The sequence below is a fragment of the Eumetopias jubatus genome, unplaced genomic scaffold, assembly GCF_037043125.1.
Source record: "Eumetopias jubatus isolate StellerSeaLion01/CBP00866 unplaced genomic scaffold, mEumJub1_p1.0 scaffold_1, whole genome shotgun sequence".
Taxonomy (NCBI): domain Eukaryota; kingdom Metazoa; phylum Chordata; class Mammalia; order Carnivora; family Otariidae; genus Eumetopias; species Eumetopias jubatus.
The window spans coordinates 201,704,003-201,720,165 of NW_028274807.1; the positions used below are offsets into that span (position 1 = coordinate 201,704,003).

Below are 16,163 nucleotides of genomic sequence, written 5' to 3' on the forward strand. Positions count from 1 at the left end.
AGCTGTTAAAGGCAGTAAACTCTGGCTATCTACCAGGCCCTCTGCCCACATTTCATTGTGTGCTCTCATCTGGCCACTGTTCACATAGTTTCCCGCCAGGATCCTCCATTGGCTGATAATGCCCCGTATGAGCCAGTGGATGGAAAAGGCAACCTGATTATTGCTGAGGCCCTGGGCAAACATTGCTTTTTTGCCTGTCCAAGTGCTTTCCCCCTCTCTGATGGGTTCCTGGAATCTCAGCGAGACCACGTGCATGACAGGTAGATGTTCTCTACCCCATCATACAGCTTGTTATATTTTTAGGACCATTGGTCTGGGCTAATGGCCTTTTCTGGTGCTAAAGGATTTTTAATTGGCAGTAGGCATTTGAGAAGGTTAATAACATTGGTTTTAAAAGTTTACATATTGTAGAGATGCTAACATTTTAAATGGGACTTTTCTGGAGTTGGGGAGGTTTTTCATGTCAGTGTTCATCAAGTGTTATCCTTGGCTCTGACTGGCTCCAGGTATTGCTTGGCATTGGGCCTGAGTAAGTGTTAACCAGTTTCTGAAATCATTTCTCATGCCATTTGCAGACCACAGACCAAGAGGGGTACATGAATTTCAGTACTCCCTAGAGTACTCCATTTGGTTTATGATTTCCATGAAGTAAGTCTGGGCACCCTTCATTTGAACATTTCCTTTTTCAGTCCCAATTGCTCAGCACTCAGAACAACCACAAAAGCTAGACAGAGCTCAGTGGACTGTGCTCTGTAACTGTGTTTTTAAAGCCCTCCCAACGTCACCAAGTCAGAGATTAAATTAGGAAGCTATTAAATATGCACTAGATTTATTTAGCTTTCTGAACACATAACCCCACTCAGAGGGAAGAGGAAATTCCTCTTTACACAGTACCCTCAATGAGAGCTTGGCCTCTTCTGTAGGATCAGGAGCCTTGACATGGTTGTCATACCTCCAGGGGCTTATCTGTAGCCATTGCTGTCGCTCCTCATTTCTGAGATCTATAAGAGAACAGCTGAGGGTGTGTTGAAGTTGCCTTGGCTTATTCAGACCATTCTTGATCCCTTGCTACCTGAGGTCTTACTGTGAAGTACAGCCGCACACTCTCCTACTGGAAAATATAACCACAAAATCCCAAAGCCAAACATTAGAAAATAGAGTTACAGTGTGCTTTTTGGTCTTGTTTTCTGAAAACAGGTCGAATCTGTATGTTCTTTCTGCTCTTTGCCCTCCCCCCTCCTGCTCCCACAGCCGCAGAAAGTAGAAAAATGGAAAATATGTAAAGCTTTTATAACAAATCAGAGAAAGCAGATTTGTAGCAGCCCAAAGCCAAGGGAGTGCCACCTTTCTCTGGAGCCAGTCCAGAGCAAAGGGAGTTGAACAGCTCCTTCATCACCAATGCCTTCAGACTGTTTATGGAAATGGAAGAATCAGCACTGGGGGCTGGGAGGGGAGTCGAAAAACTCTCTGCTCTCAGCGGCTAGCAGAAACAAGAAGTACCTATAATAGCAACTGTGGTTTCTACATTCATCTGAAATCTTGCAGAAGGGAATGCTCATAAATCTTTTCTGTGGAAAAGTACATTTGCTAGTGAGGCGCTTGATTGTTGGTGGTGGGCAAAGGCATGGGGAGATGGCCTTGCATGGCAGGTGCTCTGAATGCCAGGCCTGCCAGCCCCCCTTACCTCTCGGCAGGGTCTGGTTAAGGGGAACTTGGCAGCCTCCTCTAGCACAGCGGGAAAGGAGTGTTTCTAGGTTTGTCATCATCTTACCAGCTTGGGACAGAGTATCTTCTGTGTCTTAGCATCTATTTGTCTGTTCACTGACTTGGATGACCCTCGCCCCCTCCATCCCTCCTCCCCCAGGACTGCCATATGTCTTTAGTCTTTACATTCCTGAGCTGGAGATACCACCCTCCAGGGAGCCACTGCTGCATGCTGAGACTGTTCCGTGCAGTCCAGCCAGTTCTACCTTCGGAGGAATGATGAGTACATGGGGGAGTGGAGAGGCCTGCATGAGGACCGTGGTGTGGTCTGACCTTCCCGCTGTGTGGTGAAAGGTCTTCAGAACAGAGCATTTTAAGCCTTTGTCCTGGAATCCTAGGATGTCAGAGCTGGGAGAAAGTGGGACTCACTGAGACCAGGCCTCACTTGACAGTGTGGGTACTGAAGCCCAGAACAGGGACCTGAGTGGCCCATCACACAGCATGTTCCTGTGCAGAGAAGGTGACTCTGAAACAACTGGAAATGTTTAGCAACATCGAGGATGTAACTTTAACTTAGGGCGGAGAATGTGGTTTATAGGAAGGAGGCCACAGCCAGATGACGGGATTGAAATGTGAGGTTTAAGACTGGCAACAGTAGCCAAGCTGACTCCAAGCCATGCCCACTTAGGATTCTAAATGGATCCTAATACTATGAGTCAGGTGTCCCAACTGGGAGAAAGAAAGGAGGGTTCTGGAACAGCGGGATATCACTGACCTGACCTCTCATGCCAGCACTGTTGTGTTTTCTTTTGCATTTCTAGACCTCAAAAAAGCCTAAGACAGCAGAAGCAGACACCTCCAGTGAGCTGGCTAAGAAGAGCAAAGAAGTATTCAGAAAAGAGGTAAGGTTTGGTGGGTGTGGGCCCTAAGTTCCATAGACTTAAGCCTGAGCCCTTTCCTTGTCCTAAGTGTTAGGCTGCCCTGCCTTTGAGTGTTCCCTTGCTTCTGTGGTGTGACTGTATAGTTGTCATGTGAGGGGGCCCATTGGAACGGTCCTTTGCAGGTGGGTGATAAGCACTTTCATATCTGTTATCATTTCATCCCTGTAACCGCTCTGGAAGTAGGCAAGGCAGGAACTGTCATTCTTATGCAGGTGGAGGACCTCTTAAGGTTCAGAGATGGTAAGTTCTAGACAGAAGACCTGAACTCAGGCCCTCTGGCTCAAAGTCCAGTTCTATTTCTGCGACGTTTCCTTTGGTGGCTGCCTCATCCTCACGGGATTGGGAGAAAGTAGCTCCTTTTCATGCTGCTGGAAGTGTGTGTTTCCAGCTGTCAGGACACCAGCCTTGTCTGCCACAGAGCATCTAGATTCTAAACTCCAGTCTTGATTCACCAGCTGTTGGAGGAAACAGGCCTGTAAATAAGTTATGGCGGCTGTGTGCAGAGCATGCCATCTTAGGGCTGGAGGCCACTCTTCGGGGTGTCAGGAACGGCTGTTGAGTCGGGCGTAGGAATGGACCAGGTAGATCAGGAGGGATGTAACTTCAGGCAGTAGAATGTACAGTAGCAAAAAAAGTCCTCATCCCTTTGAGGGGACTGTAAGTAGTCCATGGGCCATAGTGCAGGGTATGTGAGGGGTGTTGGAAGATGAGGCTGAACAGTGTTGCTTCTTCCTCTAGGGCCTGTGTGTGTGGGAGGTACAGGGTGCCATTGCAGGGCTTGAAGCCGGGAAGAAGGAATTCCCTGACTGTATTTGGGGCAGTGGATTGAAGTGAGAGAGTATGGAGTCCAGACCATAGAAAAACTGAATAAAAGCCCTTTCCAGGGCTAGAACTTAGTTTCTTGTTCTCGCCGCGTGGGATTTTTGGTGTCTCAGCCAGCCCGCAGCTGTTTGTTCAGTGCCTGCCTTGTCCTCTGAATGTCGGAAGCCTCCTGGAGTTTCAGGGATGGGGAGACCCCGTTCACGGTGCTCCCTGACAAGATGGTGATCGTTGGCCTCTTTGCTTCCTTTGTACCCTGGGATCTTAGCACCACAGATCCTTTCAGAGGCCCTGTGTGGGATCTCTTTTGAGAGCCACCGGTAGGACAGACATTGCAGAGACCACTCAGGAGGACACTGGACGTCGTGTGTGGGAAAGGGTCCCGCCCTGGGGCTTCTCCCACCAGCTAGCATACCATGCCTTCGTGTGGGTCAAGTGACGTGTAACATAGAATTTAAGTGACCTTCCGTAACAAAACGCCTGTGATCCTGGGGTTGCTGAGCCTCCTAGGAGCACTGGAACGCGCTCTCTGCGTGGCTTCCAAGGCTCTAGTCTCTTCAGGCCAAGGACATGAGGTTTGTCAGCTGAAACGGGGGGCTGCCATGAGATCAGCAGTCGAGTCCTGCGCCCGGGTCTCCTCCTCCTGCTCTGAGTCAGCTGGCTCGTCTATCCAAGGCAGCTCTTTCCCTCTCGGGGCGGACCTAGGGTCCTTTCCCCTTCTATCCCACTGGCCTAGTAGCATTCTTCTGTCCAAACCAGCCAGCCTGAGCGGCGGAAAGGGAAGGACCGGCTTTCTCATTATTTCCCCAGTGCAACCCCTTGCCCTCTCTGGACTTTTGAGCAGCATGTGCTCTTTCTCCTGCCTGCAGATGTCCCAGTTCATTGTCCAGTGCCTGAACCCTTACCGGAAACCTGACTGCAAAGTGGGAAGAATCACCACAACTGAAGACTTCAAACACCTAGCTCGCAAGGTATCCCCTCTGTTCTGACGACGTTCTGGGCAAACCGTGTACCTTTCATCATAGAAAGTGGGTTTTCCTTGCCAGATGCCTGGGCTGGGGACCCAGGAAGAGGGAGGGAAGGTTAGGGAAGGGAGGGCATCCTCCTTGAGGGTAGGGTTGGTGGTCCTGTCACAGACTCTCGCGGGGCTTAGCCTCCCCTTTCTGCTGATCCCAGCACCAGCCTGCCCCAGCCTCTCTCTTTATTCAATCCCAGTCTTGGTGAGAAGGGCCCTGAGGCACCAGGCTGGCCTTACCCCCTGAAATCCTTCCCACTCTGGTCTCTCTTCCTGTGTCCTGGACAGCTGACTCACGGCGTGATGAATAAGGAGCTGAAGTACTGTAAGAACCCTGAGGATCTGGAGTGCAATGAGAATGTGAAACACAAAACCAAGGAGTACATTAAGAAGTACATGCAGAAGTTTGGGGCCGTTTACAAACCCAAAGAGGACACTGAATTAGAGTGACTTGTGGGGCCAGGGTGGGAGGACAGGTGAGCAGGTGGGACAGACTCGGGAGAAGAAACCCTGCAGGCCCGCTGCCCCCCCCCCCCCCCCCCCCGTCAGGGCTGTGCTACTGGTGACACGTCGCCCTGGGGAATGGGGAGCTCAGACCTGCAGATTTCAGCTGAAAGCCACGAAAATGAGCTCCATCTACAAGCGATCTTTGGTCCTGAGCTGTTGGGGTGTGGTGTGGTTGGAGGCCCATCAGAGGCAAGGGCTTAGGGAAGGACCCCACTAAGATCCTGGCCAGGCCTAGCCCCACTCCCAAACCTGGGTCTCCTCCTTGGCGGTGCTGTCAGCGCACAGACCCATGCGCATCCCCACCCATGACCCCTCACCCTGACGATCTGTATTATATTTTAATGTATATGTGAATATATTGAAAATAATTTTGTTTTTTCCTGGTTTTGTTTGTTTTTCGTTTTGCTTTTAGCCTCTACGTGCTAGATCACAGGAAGACTTTGTAAGGATGGTTTTAAGTTCTGCAAGGTTTAATTTGTTATCATGTAAATATTCCAAAGCAGGCTGCCTTGTGGTTTCGGCCAGCCTTGTGCTATGTTGATAAGATTGATTTACTGCTTAAAATCACTTTACTTTATCCAATTTTTACTGAACTTTTTATGTAAAAAATAAAATCGATTAAAGAACTTGGAATGTGTGTTCCCTAAAAGCTAGTCAAGCATATTTGTATATAGTGGTGTCACTGGAGAGAGAAAGGAGAGATGGTGGCCATAGAGAGATGGAAGTCCAGAGTTAATCCTTGAGCTTGGAGTTCAGTCACAGGCCTTGTTCCTGACAGGTCCCACTGGGACTGACACTTGTGGCCTTGGGATCTTATGCCTGTGTTCAGGGTGGAGTCAACTTGTACTACATGTATTCCAGAGCAAAAGAGGTGGGCCTGAGGGCCTCAGAGGGTCTGGGCTTCTTTACTTTGGTTCATAGGTCAGGCAGGAGAAAGGCACGAGTCTTCCCCTTTATACCTCCTGGCTGAGGAGAGGAAGGCATTGACCCTCTTCCCTCCAGAACTTGAGTTCCCCAAGCTCACTGGAATGCTCTTTTGATGGGTGGGTTCCCCGACCTCCCCCACCATGCAGCCTGACCCTGGGCTTGGACACTAGAGGACCCCTATAAAGGGGTACAGTGCATAGGCTGTGATGAGACTGGACATCTCCTGGAGGAGGCAGGGCTCAGTGGCCCGACCCACCTCCCCCACCACCCTTTGAAGGGTAAGTTGTCTGGGCTGTGAGGAGGACTGTAGGCTGCCAGCCAGTCTGGAACTGTCTTTGCAAAGAGACTGGTCCCATGTCTTCCTCACCAGGGCTGTTTTGCTCCCTGCAGCAATGCCCTTGGGGGAGGGGCCGCGGCCCACTGAGTCTTGGGCAGGGAGGATGGTGGATAGAGCATTCGCCTGCTGGGTGCTGGGCCAGGCACTTGGAGCTTGGGTTGTGCGCGTTTGATCCTTACAACCCTAGGGACATGAGTTGGCACTGTTCAGATGAGGAAATTCTGCCTCAGGCTCAGGAACTCATATCCTCATTGTTAAAAGAGGATAAGAACACCTATTTTCAAGTCCTAATCATTAGACGTGCTATTTAATAATGTAGCCAAAGTGTTTTCTCATGCTACTGCAGCCTTCAAAACTATTTAAAGCACATTACATCAAATGGATGGACTCTAATTCAACCCTCTTAACATTTGAGAGTTATTAACAGAATATATCTCACTTAATGTGCACATTAAAAGGGAGTGGCTCTCGGGTGGGTTTGGGGTGCAGGGGTACGGCCCCATGCTCTGCTGCTGGCAACCAAGTCAAACTCACAGTTTGACCTGAGGCTCCAGTTTCAGATGTTCCAAGGAAATTTAGGTGGCCTTCCATTAAAGGGTGGTGACCAGGGAGCTGTAGAGTTTCAGATAGGACACCTCTGAAAAGAGATTCTATTCTCTTAGCTCCCTACAGAGTTTTTTTTCGAAAACTTTCCCCGTTCCACACACCCCTTGACACCTTCAGACTCCGATCCCTTAGTTGTGACGAGGGGTGCCAGCTGATCCAGAAGCTGTTGGGTGCCACTCGGCACAGGCTTCCACATTCGGGGCCAGTCCAGTGCTCGAGAGCCCTGGGGCCGGCTCCCCGCCCACGGAGGTACGAGCTCGCTCCCAAGCGTGCCGGGCTGATTTCAGCTGACTGCACGCTGAGCCTCTCCTGGGTCATGGCCCAATGGTCATCTCCGGATGGAGGGAGCCATAAACCTGCCCTTCCTTAAGGACAAGATTTCCAGGGTTAAGCAGCCCCATGAGATGGTTTCTGAGGAGCAGCAGGCTGATGTTCGGCCCTCCCAGAGCAGCCGATACCAGTCACGTGTCAGCAAGAGGTCAGGGACCGACCCGAGGCCTCTCTGGGCCACCGCTGAATCCCACGACTCTGGAGTTTGGGTGGCCATGTTGCTCCAGGGGCCCCGACCCTCGTGGGCGCCAGGATGGGGGCCGTTGCTCCTTCCCAGGCGGGGGCCTGTCTGCTGTAGCAACCGCTTCAGAAGGCAGTAACCAGCCTGCCTTCCTCTCCTTCGGGCGGGCAGATACGTGGGCGGGGGGGGGGAGCGCAGGTGTCTTGGTGGCAGCTGTTCTGCCCGCAGCTGCCCCTTGGGTGGGTGGGACGACCCGCTTGCCCTTGGCTTGTGTGGAAGTCGCAGAAGCAGCTATGGAAGCATGGCTGGAACTCCCTCCTGAGACTGGTAAGAACGGGCTTTGTAAGGAGAGTCTTTCTTCCTTTTTCTCATCTAGAGCTGACCTGCTTCCCAGGACGTCTGCCTCCAGCCTCCCCTTGATGCTGGTCACAGCAGAAGTCACAAAAATGGCCTCCATCCCAAGGCCCCTCAGTGCCAGTCTGAGAGTGGAAGGGGTGGGGGGAGCCTACTGAATGTGCCATCCTGTTACTGGCCTCCAGCTAAGGAAGCTAAAGTTCGGAGAGGCAAACTAGCTCCCTCCCACGCGCAGCCAGTGAATGGCGGACACAGGATGCGAAGGCCAGCCGTGCCTCCGGCGCAGGCCCGTCTCCTAGGCTCACGCGCTCCTCCCGCACCCCAGGGACCCTCTCTGCCTCACAGACACCCCACTGTCCCACAGGCCCAAGGAGTCAGAGGCGGCACAGTAGTCCCAAGTGGCCTTTAATAGGAGATACAAAAGTAGAAAAACCAGTTGAGGCTAAATAAGGGGAGGTGGAGCGGGGAGGAGGAGGGCAGGGCCACTCCTTGCTGCTCAGTCCCCCCCACGTCCTGGTCCCTGTCCTGGAGGAAGGTAGGGCGAGGGTAGGTGAGCGGCGGCTGGATCTTCTGTGTTCCCTCCGAACGGAGCAGGCGGAGGCCACCGATGCCGGAAAGCTCACGAAAGGGAAAGCGTATTTGCGTGCGGGACAGGGGAAGGCACCAAAGCAGGTTCCCCGAGAGGCCGGGCTGTGGTGGCCTCACTCACACCACAGAGCAGCCCTCAGCTGGGGGGCCCAGAACCCGGACCACATCGTCACGGCCCAGGGAAGCCAGGGCGTCCTCCAGCACCCTGAGGGTGGCACCACTGCCTTCTTTGACAGCCCAGTCCCGCAGCAGGGCGGAGGCTGGCCCCTGGCCCCGGGCCATGATCTCCACAGCGTCAGCCTGGTAGCCCAGGCGACCTGCCAGGCCCTGCCAGCCCTGGTCAGGTTGGCCTGACGCTTCCAGGAGCCGCTCCACCTCCTCTTGCTGCTGCCGAGGGAGATGAAGGTAGAGCCGGCAGCCAGGTTCAGGATGTGGCCCTGGGGTGGGAGACGTGAGGGGCACAAGAGGGTCAGATGGGCTGGGGGGTATGGCAGAGCTGGGTCTGAAAGTCTTCAGATTGGGGAAGGACGCTCACCCTGGCTGGGGGCACAGGGCTCCTGGCCGCTGGGATTGTCCCGGAAGGCAGTGCTGTCCCCATGCCTCTGGTCCCTGTCGAGGGCCCCCAGCTCTGCGGTCCGAGCTTTGGCCAGCTGCTGTCTTTGTTTACGTGAGCGCCAGCTGTGGGGAGCAGGGGGGACCCGCCAACCTGTTCCAGCCCACGCTGACAAGACAGGGGGCTGGCTGCGAGTCCAGCTGGGGAGGGGCGTGCCACAGGGCAGTGCCCGGGAGTACCTACCACTTGAAGGCCACGTAGGCGAGCAGACCAAGGACCACGGTGGCCAGGAGGGCACAGTAGACGGGGATAATGCTGCCTGAGGCCCCTGGAGGCTCAGGGGGGAATGGGGAGGAGGTATTGGGGGCCAGAGCTCCCCCTACCCATACCCCTTCCCTGTCCCTGTCCGGCACCCTCTGCGTCTTGTCTGTGGATGGAGGAAAGGACAAACAGGGTCGAGGACAAGGAATCAAAGCCAGGCCCTAACTAGTGGTCACTTAGACTTCGCTGCCAAAAAGGTTTGAACCAACAGTCGCTACACTTCATAGAATCAAAAATTCATACCACGGCATCGAGACTGGCGTCCTTACCCACCCTCAACTCCCACAGCCTCCTCTCTGCTCACCGCTCTTGGACACCTAGCCCTTCCTGGGGGTACCCGCCTCCCGGGTGTCCCGAAGTCTGCTCTTGCTGTTATGACCTTCTCCAGCTGGCAGGCATCGCCTACTCTGGGAAGGCTTCCTCGATCTCTCCCAAGTCTCTCCCTTTTCTGGCTCCTGCTGAACCTCCCCTGTCTACTGGGGCATTACCCTGTGTGTCCTGTCTCTCCCACCACGTCTGGAACCCCACAGGGGCCTCTGCACACGAGACCTTGTAAAGTTTTGCAAAATAAAGCTGAGCTAGAAGGCAAGTGAACGCTGCTGCTCGCTTCTGCCTGGAGGCCAATTAACTCCACAATCCGGCGCGCAGGCAGGGCCGAGGGAACGGGGAACTCCAGAGCTGTGTGACCTACCCACCTACCCAGTGCCCCAAATCTGGATCCAAAGGCACTTACCCACATGGACCATGCCTTCCCTGTGGCTGGAGTTGTGAAGCATGGCTCTGCCGGCTAGCAGTGCTCCCAGGGACTGCATCTCTTGGAGAAGGGGTTGGAGTGTCATGGCAACACTTAGGCCAGGGAGCTGGGAAACTTCTCCGCTACATGTAGCAAGATGGGGGGTTTTCTTCAGGCCAGATGTCGGGAGTCCCTTGGTATATTCTGTCCCCCTCTCCTGGCTCCATCCTGATTGACTCCAGGGCTGGTTACCCCCCTGCAACTTCCCCACTCACCAACCTGGACCAGTTTCCTCCTGTGTTAGATGGGGTGGCTTTGACAGAGCTAGTCCCCACAGGCCAAAGCTGGAGGAGCCAGGGTGCAGGCCAGGATGGAGGGGAGCAGGCTGGGAACCTTAGCAACCCCTGGCCTGAGTCCAGGGATGGCAAGGGAGCGCCACAGAGACTCCCATCCCCACCTCAGTCAGAGCCAGGCCGGAGACTTGCTGGGTGGGGGGAGCTCCCCCAGACTTCTCTGCATGAGCCCGGGGAACCCAACACCCTAAGCCCCGAAGGCGAGGCTTCCTGTGACGATAGTCCCACTCCTGCCTCCAGGGTCAGTGTGCAGCCCTCACCTCCTGCCCAGAAACTGGACAGGAGGGTTCTGGGGTGGGTTCGGCAAGCGCAGAAGAGTATCCGGGCCCAGAGGCCCCCTGGTCCTTTCTCACCTGGGAGTTCAGATGCCCTGGAGGCCAGAAAGCTAAGGGACAGGGCCCGTCTGGACCTACAGGGTTGATCCCGCTGGGACCCACTTCCTAAGGCCTGGGTAAGAGAAGCCTCATCTGGGCCGCGAATGGATCTTGCCCGGAAAAGGCACGCAAAGCTGGGGGCAGGCCCTCCAACTCTCCAACATCCACCACCACATCCGGCCTGGTCTCCAAACTCACTTCCCTGCCCAGTCAGCAATTGGGTCTGGGACAGAGACTGCAGGGGCCCTTGTACATTTGTGTCACTTACCACATAAGGGGCCCTTCCCAGATCCCGGTTGGCAGGTGGGCCTGTGACCAGCGCGCCTAGCCACGCCAGGCCTGTGTCTGCCCGACCCACCCCAGGGCTACTGCGGGGCTGGAGCCTCTACCCGCCCCCCGCATCCCCACTCCCGCCCCCCCCACACACACCCGTCTCCGGGCACAAAACACGCCCATGCATGCCAATACGGACGCCGGCACCACGACGGCCGAAACCCGCAGGATGGCGGGCCTCGAGGTGGGGGACAGAAAAGCAGCCCTCGGCTCTCTCAGTCCAGGAAGACCCGGAGCTCTGTCCCCAACCCCCTTCTGACCTGCGGTGGCCGCCCCTCCGCGGCTCCCAGGATCCAGTCCTGGCTGGCCGGACTCGGGCCTCTGTGCAGCCAAGCTCCCGTGGGCCAGCCGGGAAGGCTGCGTGCAGTCCCCGGGGAGGCCAACTCCGGCGAGGCGCGGGGGCTGGGCGGGACGGGCGGTCCCGGGAGTCAGCCAGAGCGCCCACGGAGGAGGGGCCTAGGCCGGAGCGCGGGGGCGCGCGGGGGCGCGGCCGTCGGCGGCCCCGCCCCGCGCAGGGACGCGCACACGTGCGGCGGTGTCGCGAGGACGCGCTGAGGCCGGGAGAAGCACCCGCCGGGGAGGATCGGCAGGCGGGGTCCCCCGGGACAGGGGCGGCGCGGCTGGGGAAACAGGCCACGCGGAGGGGGCGAGACGCCCTGGAGGGCTCCTGGGCCAGGGGAACGCGAGCCCAGGACGGTGGCCTGGGCAGGCGGAGACCGCCGCGCGCACGTATACTCGGAGGCGAAGCGGATACAAAACTAGGCCAGGTTTATTGCCGAGAGTGGTAGAGCGGGGGGCCGCCTTTAGAGATTAAGGCCACAGCCCGGCCCCCGTGCTCCGACGGGACGCGGGGCTTGGGAGCCTGAGCTCCCTCCAGCCCCATACTGTGCAAAAAGTGCGGTACGGCCGCTAAGGCCAGTGCCAGACTCCGGGCGGCCCCTCTGCCGGCGAGGGGCGGGACTTCCTGGAGTGAACCGCCCACCAATCCCTGAGCTGGGCGGGGGTGGGGTCCCGCCCACCCCCGGAGCCGGGCCGACGGCCGCGGCGTGGTCTCCTCCTCCGGATTCCCGCCGACTCCTGGGCGGGGCCTCCAAGGGCGGAGGCCGCTGGGGGAGGAGCCTGCGCGGTGGGGCGGGGCGGGGCGGGGCGGCTGTCAGCGCGCCTCTCCTGGGTTGTACTCTGTCTCCCCGGAGGACACCTGTGAGATGCGCCTGGAGGACCGCCACAGCTTCCGCGCGAACTGGCTGCTGCGCGCCTGGGGCGGGGGGGAGGTGGGGGGAGAAGTGGGATTGGGGAGAGGTGGGCCAGAACCGTCGCCCCCCCCCCGATCGAGGCCCGCCCTGCCCTTACCCTCACCTCAGAGGGCTGCCCCGCGCCCACCACGATAAGCTTGCCGTCCTCCAGGCCCACGAGCACGTGGCTGCGCCCCTTGGTCACAGCCACGCTACGGATGGGCACCTTCATGGGTAGGGGAGGCGCAGCCGGAAGCAGCCTGCAGGGAGAGAGGGATATACCTGAACTCTCAGCGGCAAGGGAGCTTTGTGTCTTCATTCTCCCGTGTACCCTACCCTCTCTGTCGCATTTGAAGGGATGGCTCAACTGAAACCCTAATACATAAAGGGACCTTCCACAAGTGTGTAGCTAAGGGAGGCCCAGGGCAAGATCAACCCCCAGGGGCGGGGGGGGGGGTGGAGACACAGAAGACAGGCCCTGAAGAATGTGCCCATGACATGTAAAGGGGCTATGGGTAGGCCCACCGTTGTGGGGTGGGGGGGAGACGCAGGGGGTGCTGGGAGGCTAGCACCTTTTAGTATCCTCTGCCAATGACTGTCACCCTGCAGGTCCATGAACTCATGAAGAGCAGAACTCACTTGTTCAGGTGGAGGATGTGCAGGGCACACTGGGCGGTGCCCAGCAGAACAAAGTCCTCTGTCACCGCCAGGGCTGTGGGCTGCTCTACCAGGGGCAGTGAAGCCCGTAACTTCCCATTCACGGAGTACAGGTGCAAAGAGTAGGTGACCTGGGAGAAGCAAGAGGTGTCAGCAAGAACAGAATCCCAACTACCCCGTTCTTGGCTGAGCACCCCTTTTCCATACCTGAGCCCCCACACGCTCCCACGCCGAGCTCTGTACCACAATCTGGCCCTCAGACCCCAGCGCCAGATGGGACACAGGTCCGGGTAATGTGGCCCCTGGGGGCTGTAGTGCTGCCACAAATTGGCCACGGCGTACGGTGTGGATGATCACAGTTCCATCCTGCAGGAAGGCAGCGTAGGGTTCTGGGCACGGGTCTCTAATCTCCAGGGGCATTGCCTAGCAAACTTGGCCTCCCCTGGGCACAGGCACCCACACATACGTCAGATCCAGATACAGCCATGTCGAGTTCAGTGCTGATGGCCACACAGCTCACTGCAGCCTCATGCCCGTATAGCACCTGCACAGGCTTTGATGCCAGTCCCACCGAGAGACCACCCTGTGGGTAGTCAGGGCTGGCTCAGGACTGGGGACACCTCACTACCCTGGCCAGAGCGCTGGAGGGTGGTGGAGCCCCAGCCTTGCTCACAGTGGCAGAAATAAGGGGTGGATGGGCTGCAGGCGTGGACTACGGGGGCCCCATGGGGCTGCCCACCCAGCACACCTCCTGCAGGAGCCGCCACACCATGCACGTGGTGTCCCGGGAGCCCGAGATGAGGTAGATGCCACAGGTGTCCAGTGCCAGGCAAGTCACTACATCTGCACGGGGAGGGGAGGGTGCAAGCGGAATGCAGCGGTCACCCCCTCCCTGGCCCGCTACCCAGACCCGCACCACCCCAGCTCCCAGGCTGCACATACCAAGGTGGCGGTTGAGCTGTTTCAGCAGCTTGCCCCGCGGTAGTGCGGTCACTCGCAGGCTGCCATCCCAATGGCCACCACTGAACAGCAGCTTTCCGTCGGGGGCCACTGCCAGGGCCTGTCCACTCACGCCACGGTCCGGCACCCACGGGCCGCTCAGCAGTCGTTGCATCCTGACCCGGTGTTGGGTGGGGGGGACAGGTGAGGCCAGGCCAACACAGAAGACCCGGGCCCTCAGAGGCCTCGGCCAGACCCTGCCGCTGGCCCACACCCTGACTGGGTGGGGCGACAACTCGGGGGTGCAGGGTATTTAGAGCCCACCCCTGCCCACCTCCCTCTGTCCTACTTGGGGTTGCCCATGGTGGCGTCTTTGCTGAAGCTGAAGTAGTTGTTTATGTTCCGGTCGTAGGGCAGCCAGCTGTGGATGCCCAACAGCCCACTGGCACTCACGGTCACCTGTGGGCCAGAGGGGCCAGGGGTGGGTGTGGGGCGGAAGCCCGAGCAGGGGCGGAGCTGAGCCGGGCGCTGCGCGGTGCACTTACCAAGAGGTCTGAGGTGCCCTGGATGGTGAAGGAGTGGGACTGCCGGTGGGGGACCAGGGCCAGCACCAGGGGCACGCCATCACTGATGACCTGCAGAGCAGAGCTCAGCTGCGGACCGCACTCCCCTGCCTGCCGCCTGGGGCGCCGTTCTCTCCTCTCCTCCCAGCCCCCAGGGCTCACAGACTAGGGGTCACAGAGGCAGAGGTCCCTCTGCAACACAGTCGGGAGAGCTCAGTGTGCCTTCAGGAGGGCGTCCCCGAAAGTGAGGGAGTGAGAAGCTGGGATGCAAGGCCACTCTCTCCGTCTCGACCTTGGTCCTCCCACCCTCGGACTTCACGTCCCCCCGGCCTGCTGGCAGGACAGGAGGGGTCACTAAAAAGGTCAGGCCTGGGGGACCCTCTCAGGGGAACAGGAACATGAGGGAAATTATCCAAGGCTACACTGCCTGCCTTCCTTAGGGTCTCCCTAAGTTTTCAGAGATGGTTAGGGGGGGTCAACAACTTGTCCTGGCCTCGGCAAAGAAGGTACCCCAGCCCCGCTCCCGTTACCTCTTTTTCAAAGATGTCTAACATCAGTGACCTTGATTTAAGTCTTTCGTCTGCCCTAAGAGGTTGGTAAGGACAGTGAAGTTAAACCCATTTCACAGAGCAGGAACATGAAGCCCTGCCTCCACTCACCTCCGCAAAGAAGGCCTTGAGCTGGTCCAGGTGCTGGAAGATGCTAGGTGAGTTAGTGTCCAGGCGCGCGAGGCGCTGGGCTGCTTCCTCGGCGGAGAGCCGAGCTGGATGTGGCTCCTGTGGACAAGCGGCTGGTCAGCACCACGGCCTGGGCATCCCTGACCCGTGATCCTCCGAGCTGGTCTTACCTTTAGCAGCTGACAGGGGGTCTGCCCAAAATTACTGATAATGCCCTCCAGAGCCTTCCGTTCCCGCTCGTCCACCACGTGGTCCAGGTCCACGGCCCCTGGGCAAGGCAGGCAGAGCAGTCAGGACTTGCTCCGTGCCCTCTGCACTCTGCCCTCCTCCGCAGTGGCCCGGCCCCCACGGGAGTCCAGGGCACCGCCCACCTTCATAGGTGCAGTAATAGAAGACGTTGAGCGCCTCCTCCGCAGCCGGTCCCCGCTGCTTGTAGCCAAAGATGAGGTCAATCCACTCGTGCAGGTGGGCAGACACATACTCGGACTCCTGCGGGTGGGGAGGTGCCAGTCAGTCCAGGGACGGCTGGCCCCCCCACCCCCACCCCGCCGCCCCCAACCCTGCCCCTCAACCCTGGCCGTCTCTCTGTCCATGTTCAGCCCTCACCAGAGCCTGGCGGTGCTGCTGGATGAAGTCCTCCGGGGAGCTGGCCCACGGCGGCAGCACCACGTCGTCCACCTTCTCGTTGGTCAGCTGGAGGCAGCCCAGGTCGAAGCCTGGCCCGGAGGACGGGGTGAGCGGTCTCGCTGTAGCTTCACCCACGTCGCTGGCCAGGCCCGGCCTGTGCGCTCCGCCCCCAGGGCCCCCCAGCCCCACTCCAGCTCCTACCGTTCTGGTTCTCCAGGAAGTCGGGGAAGTAGAAGAACTCCGGGATAAGCTCCTTCACATCGGCAGGGCTCTCCAGGCGGGCCTGCCAGGCTGCCGCCACGGAGTGGAACTGCCGGTCGGAGCAGTCAAAGCTGGGGGAGGGGCACAGGCTGCAGTGAGCGGGGCGGGGAACGGGGATGAGGAAGGAGAGCTGCAGCTGGGGGCTGGAAGGGGGCTGGAAGGGGGCTGGAAGGGAGCCGAAGGGCCCGGGACACCCGGAGGATCTTGCCTCTTCCCCTCATCTGCAGCAAC

General features: G+C 58.0%; 3 protein-coding genes across 8 annotated transcripts in view; 1 reads left to right on the top strand and 2 right to left on the bottom strand.

Moving 5' to 3' along the window:
• Positions 1 to 5,619, top strand: part of SETD2 (SET domain containing 2, histone lysine methyltransferase) — a 125,663-nt gene extending 120,044 nt beyond the window's left edge. Inside the window, exons 19-22 of one of the 2 annotated variants that reach the window (XM_028087260.2) lie at positions 2,526 to 2,606; positions 4,334 to 4,435; positions 4,768 to 4,955; positions 5,399 to 5,619. In XM_028087260.2, the coding sequence (XP_027943061.1) occupies positions 2,526 to 2,606; positions 4,334 to 4,435; positions 4,768 to 4,929 (345 nt within the window). In that variant the 3' untranslated portion in view covers positions 4,930 to 4,955; positions 5,399 to 5,619. Of the gene's footprint in view, positions 1 to 2,525; positions 2,607 to 4,333; positions 4,436 to 4,767 lie in introns of both variants that reach the window. The other variant, XM_088028609.1, reaches the window with a different exon arrangement.
• Positions 5,620 to 8,109: 2,490 nt separating this feature from the next.
• On the bottom strand, positions 8,110 to 11,033 carry LOC114196472 (death domain-containing membrane protein NRADD-like). Its single transcript, XM_028087199.2, has 5 exons — positions 10,196 to 11,033; positions 9,917 to 10,059; positions 9,106 to 9,289; positions 8,845 to 8,987; positions 8,110 to 8,746 (listed from the first exon to the last, which is right to left on the bottom strand). The coding sequence occupies exons 2-5, from the start codon at positions 10,020 to 10,022 to the stop codon at positions 8,427 to 8,429; spliced, it is 753 nt and encodes a 250-aa protein (XP_027943000.1). The 5' UTR covers positions 10,023 to 10,059; positions 10,196 to 11,033; the 3' UTR covers positions 8,110 to 8,426.
• A 694-nt stretch (positions 11,034 to 11,727) lies between these two features.
• NBEAL2 (neurobeachin like 2) overlaps positions 11,728 to 16,163 on the bottom strand; it is a 29,077-nt gene continuing 24,641 nt past the window's right edge. For 4 of the 5 annotated variants that reach the window (XM_028087201.2, XM_028087203.2, XM_028087204.1 and 1 more), the window contains 14 exons: positions 15,873 to 16,003; positions 15,651 to 15,760; positions 15,416 to 15,533; positions 15,215 to 15,312; positions 15,027 to 15,143; positions 14,350 to 14,439; positions 14,154 to 14,263; positions 13,808 to 13,980; positions 13,614 to 13,708; positions 13,332 to 13,448; positions 13,073 to 13,231; positions 12,848 to 12,996; positions 12,333 to 12,468; positions 11,728 to 12,231 (listed from right to left, as the gene is read on the bottom strand). In XM_028087201.2, coding sequence (XP_027943002.1) covers positions 12,130 to 12,231; positions 12,333 to 12,468; positions 12,848 to 12,996; positions 13,073 to 13,231; positions 13,332 to 13,448; positions 13,614 to 13,708; positions 13,808 to 13,980; positions 14,154 to 14,263; positions 14,350 to 14,439; positions 15,027 to 15,143; positions 15,215 to 15,312; positions 15,416 to 15,533; positions 15,651 to 15,760; positions 15,873 to 16,003 — 1,705 coding nt within the window. In that variant the 3' untranslated portion in view covers positions 11,728 to 12,129. Of the gene's footprint in view, positions 12,232 to 12,326; positions 12,469 to 12,847; positions 12,997 to 13,072; positions 13,232 to 13,331; positions 13,449 to 13,613; positions 13,709 to 13,807; positions 13,981 to 14,153; positions 14,264 to 14,349; positions 14,440 to 15,026; positions 15,144 to 15,214; positions 15,313 to 15,415; positions 15,534 to 15,650; positions 15,761 to 15,872; positions 16,004 to 16,163 lie in introns of all 5 variants that reach the window. The other variant, XM_088028635.1, reaches the window with a different exon arrangement.

Excerpts from the sequence above, each read along its gene's own strand:
- LOC114196472 (XM_028087199.2), bottom strand. The coding sequence starts at position 10,022 with ATGACACTCCAACCCCTTCTCCAAGAGATGCAGTCCCTGGGAGCACTG. Across the intron at positions 9,290-9,916 it reads GGAAGGCATGGTCCATGTGG|ACAAGACGCAGAGGGTGCCG; the intron begins GTAAGTGCCTTT and ends CTCCATCCACAG. Across the intron at positions 8,988-9,105 it reads GCCTACGTGGCCTTCAAGTG|CTGGCGCTCACGTAAACAAA; the intron begins GTAGGTACTCCC and ends TGCTCCCCACAG.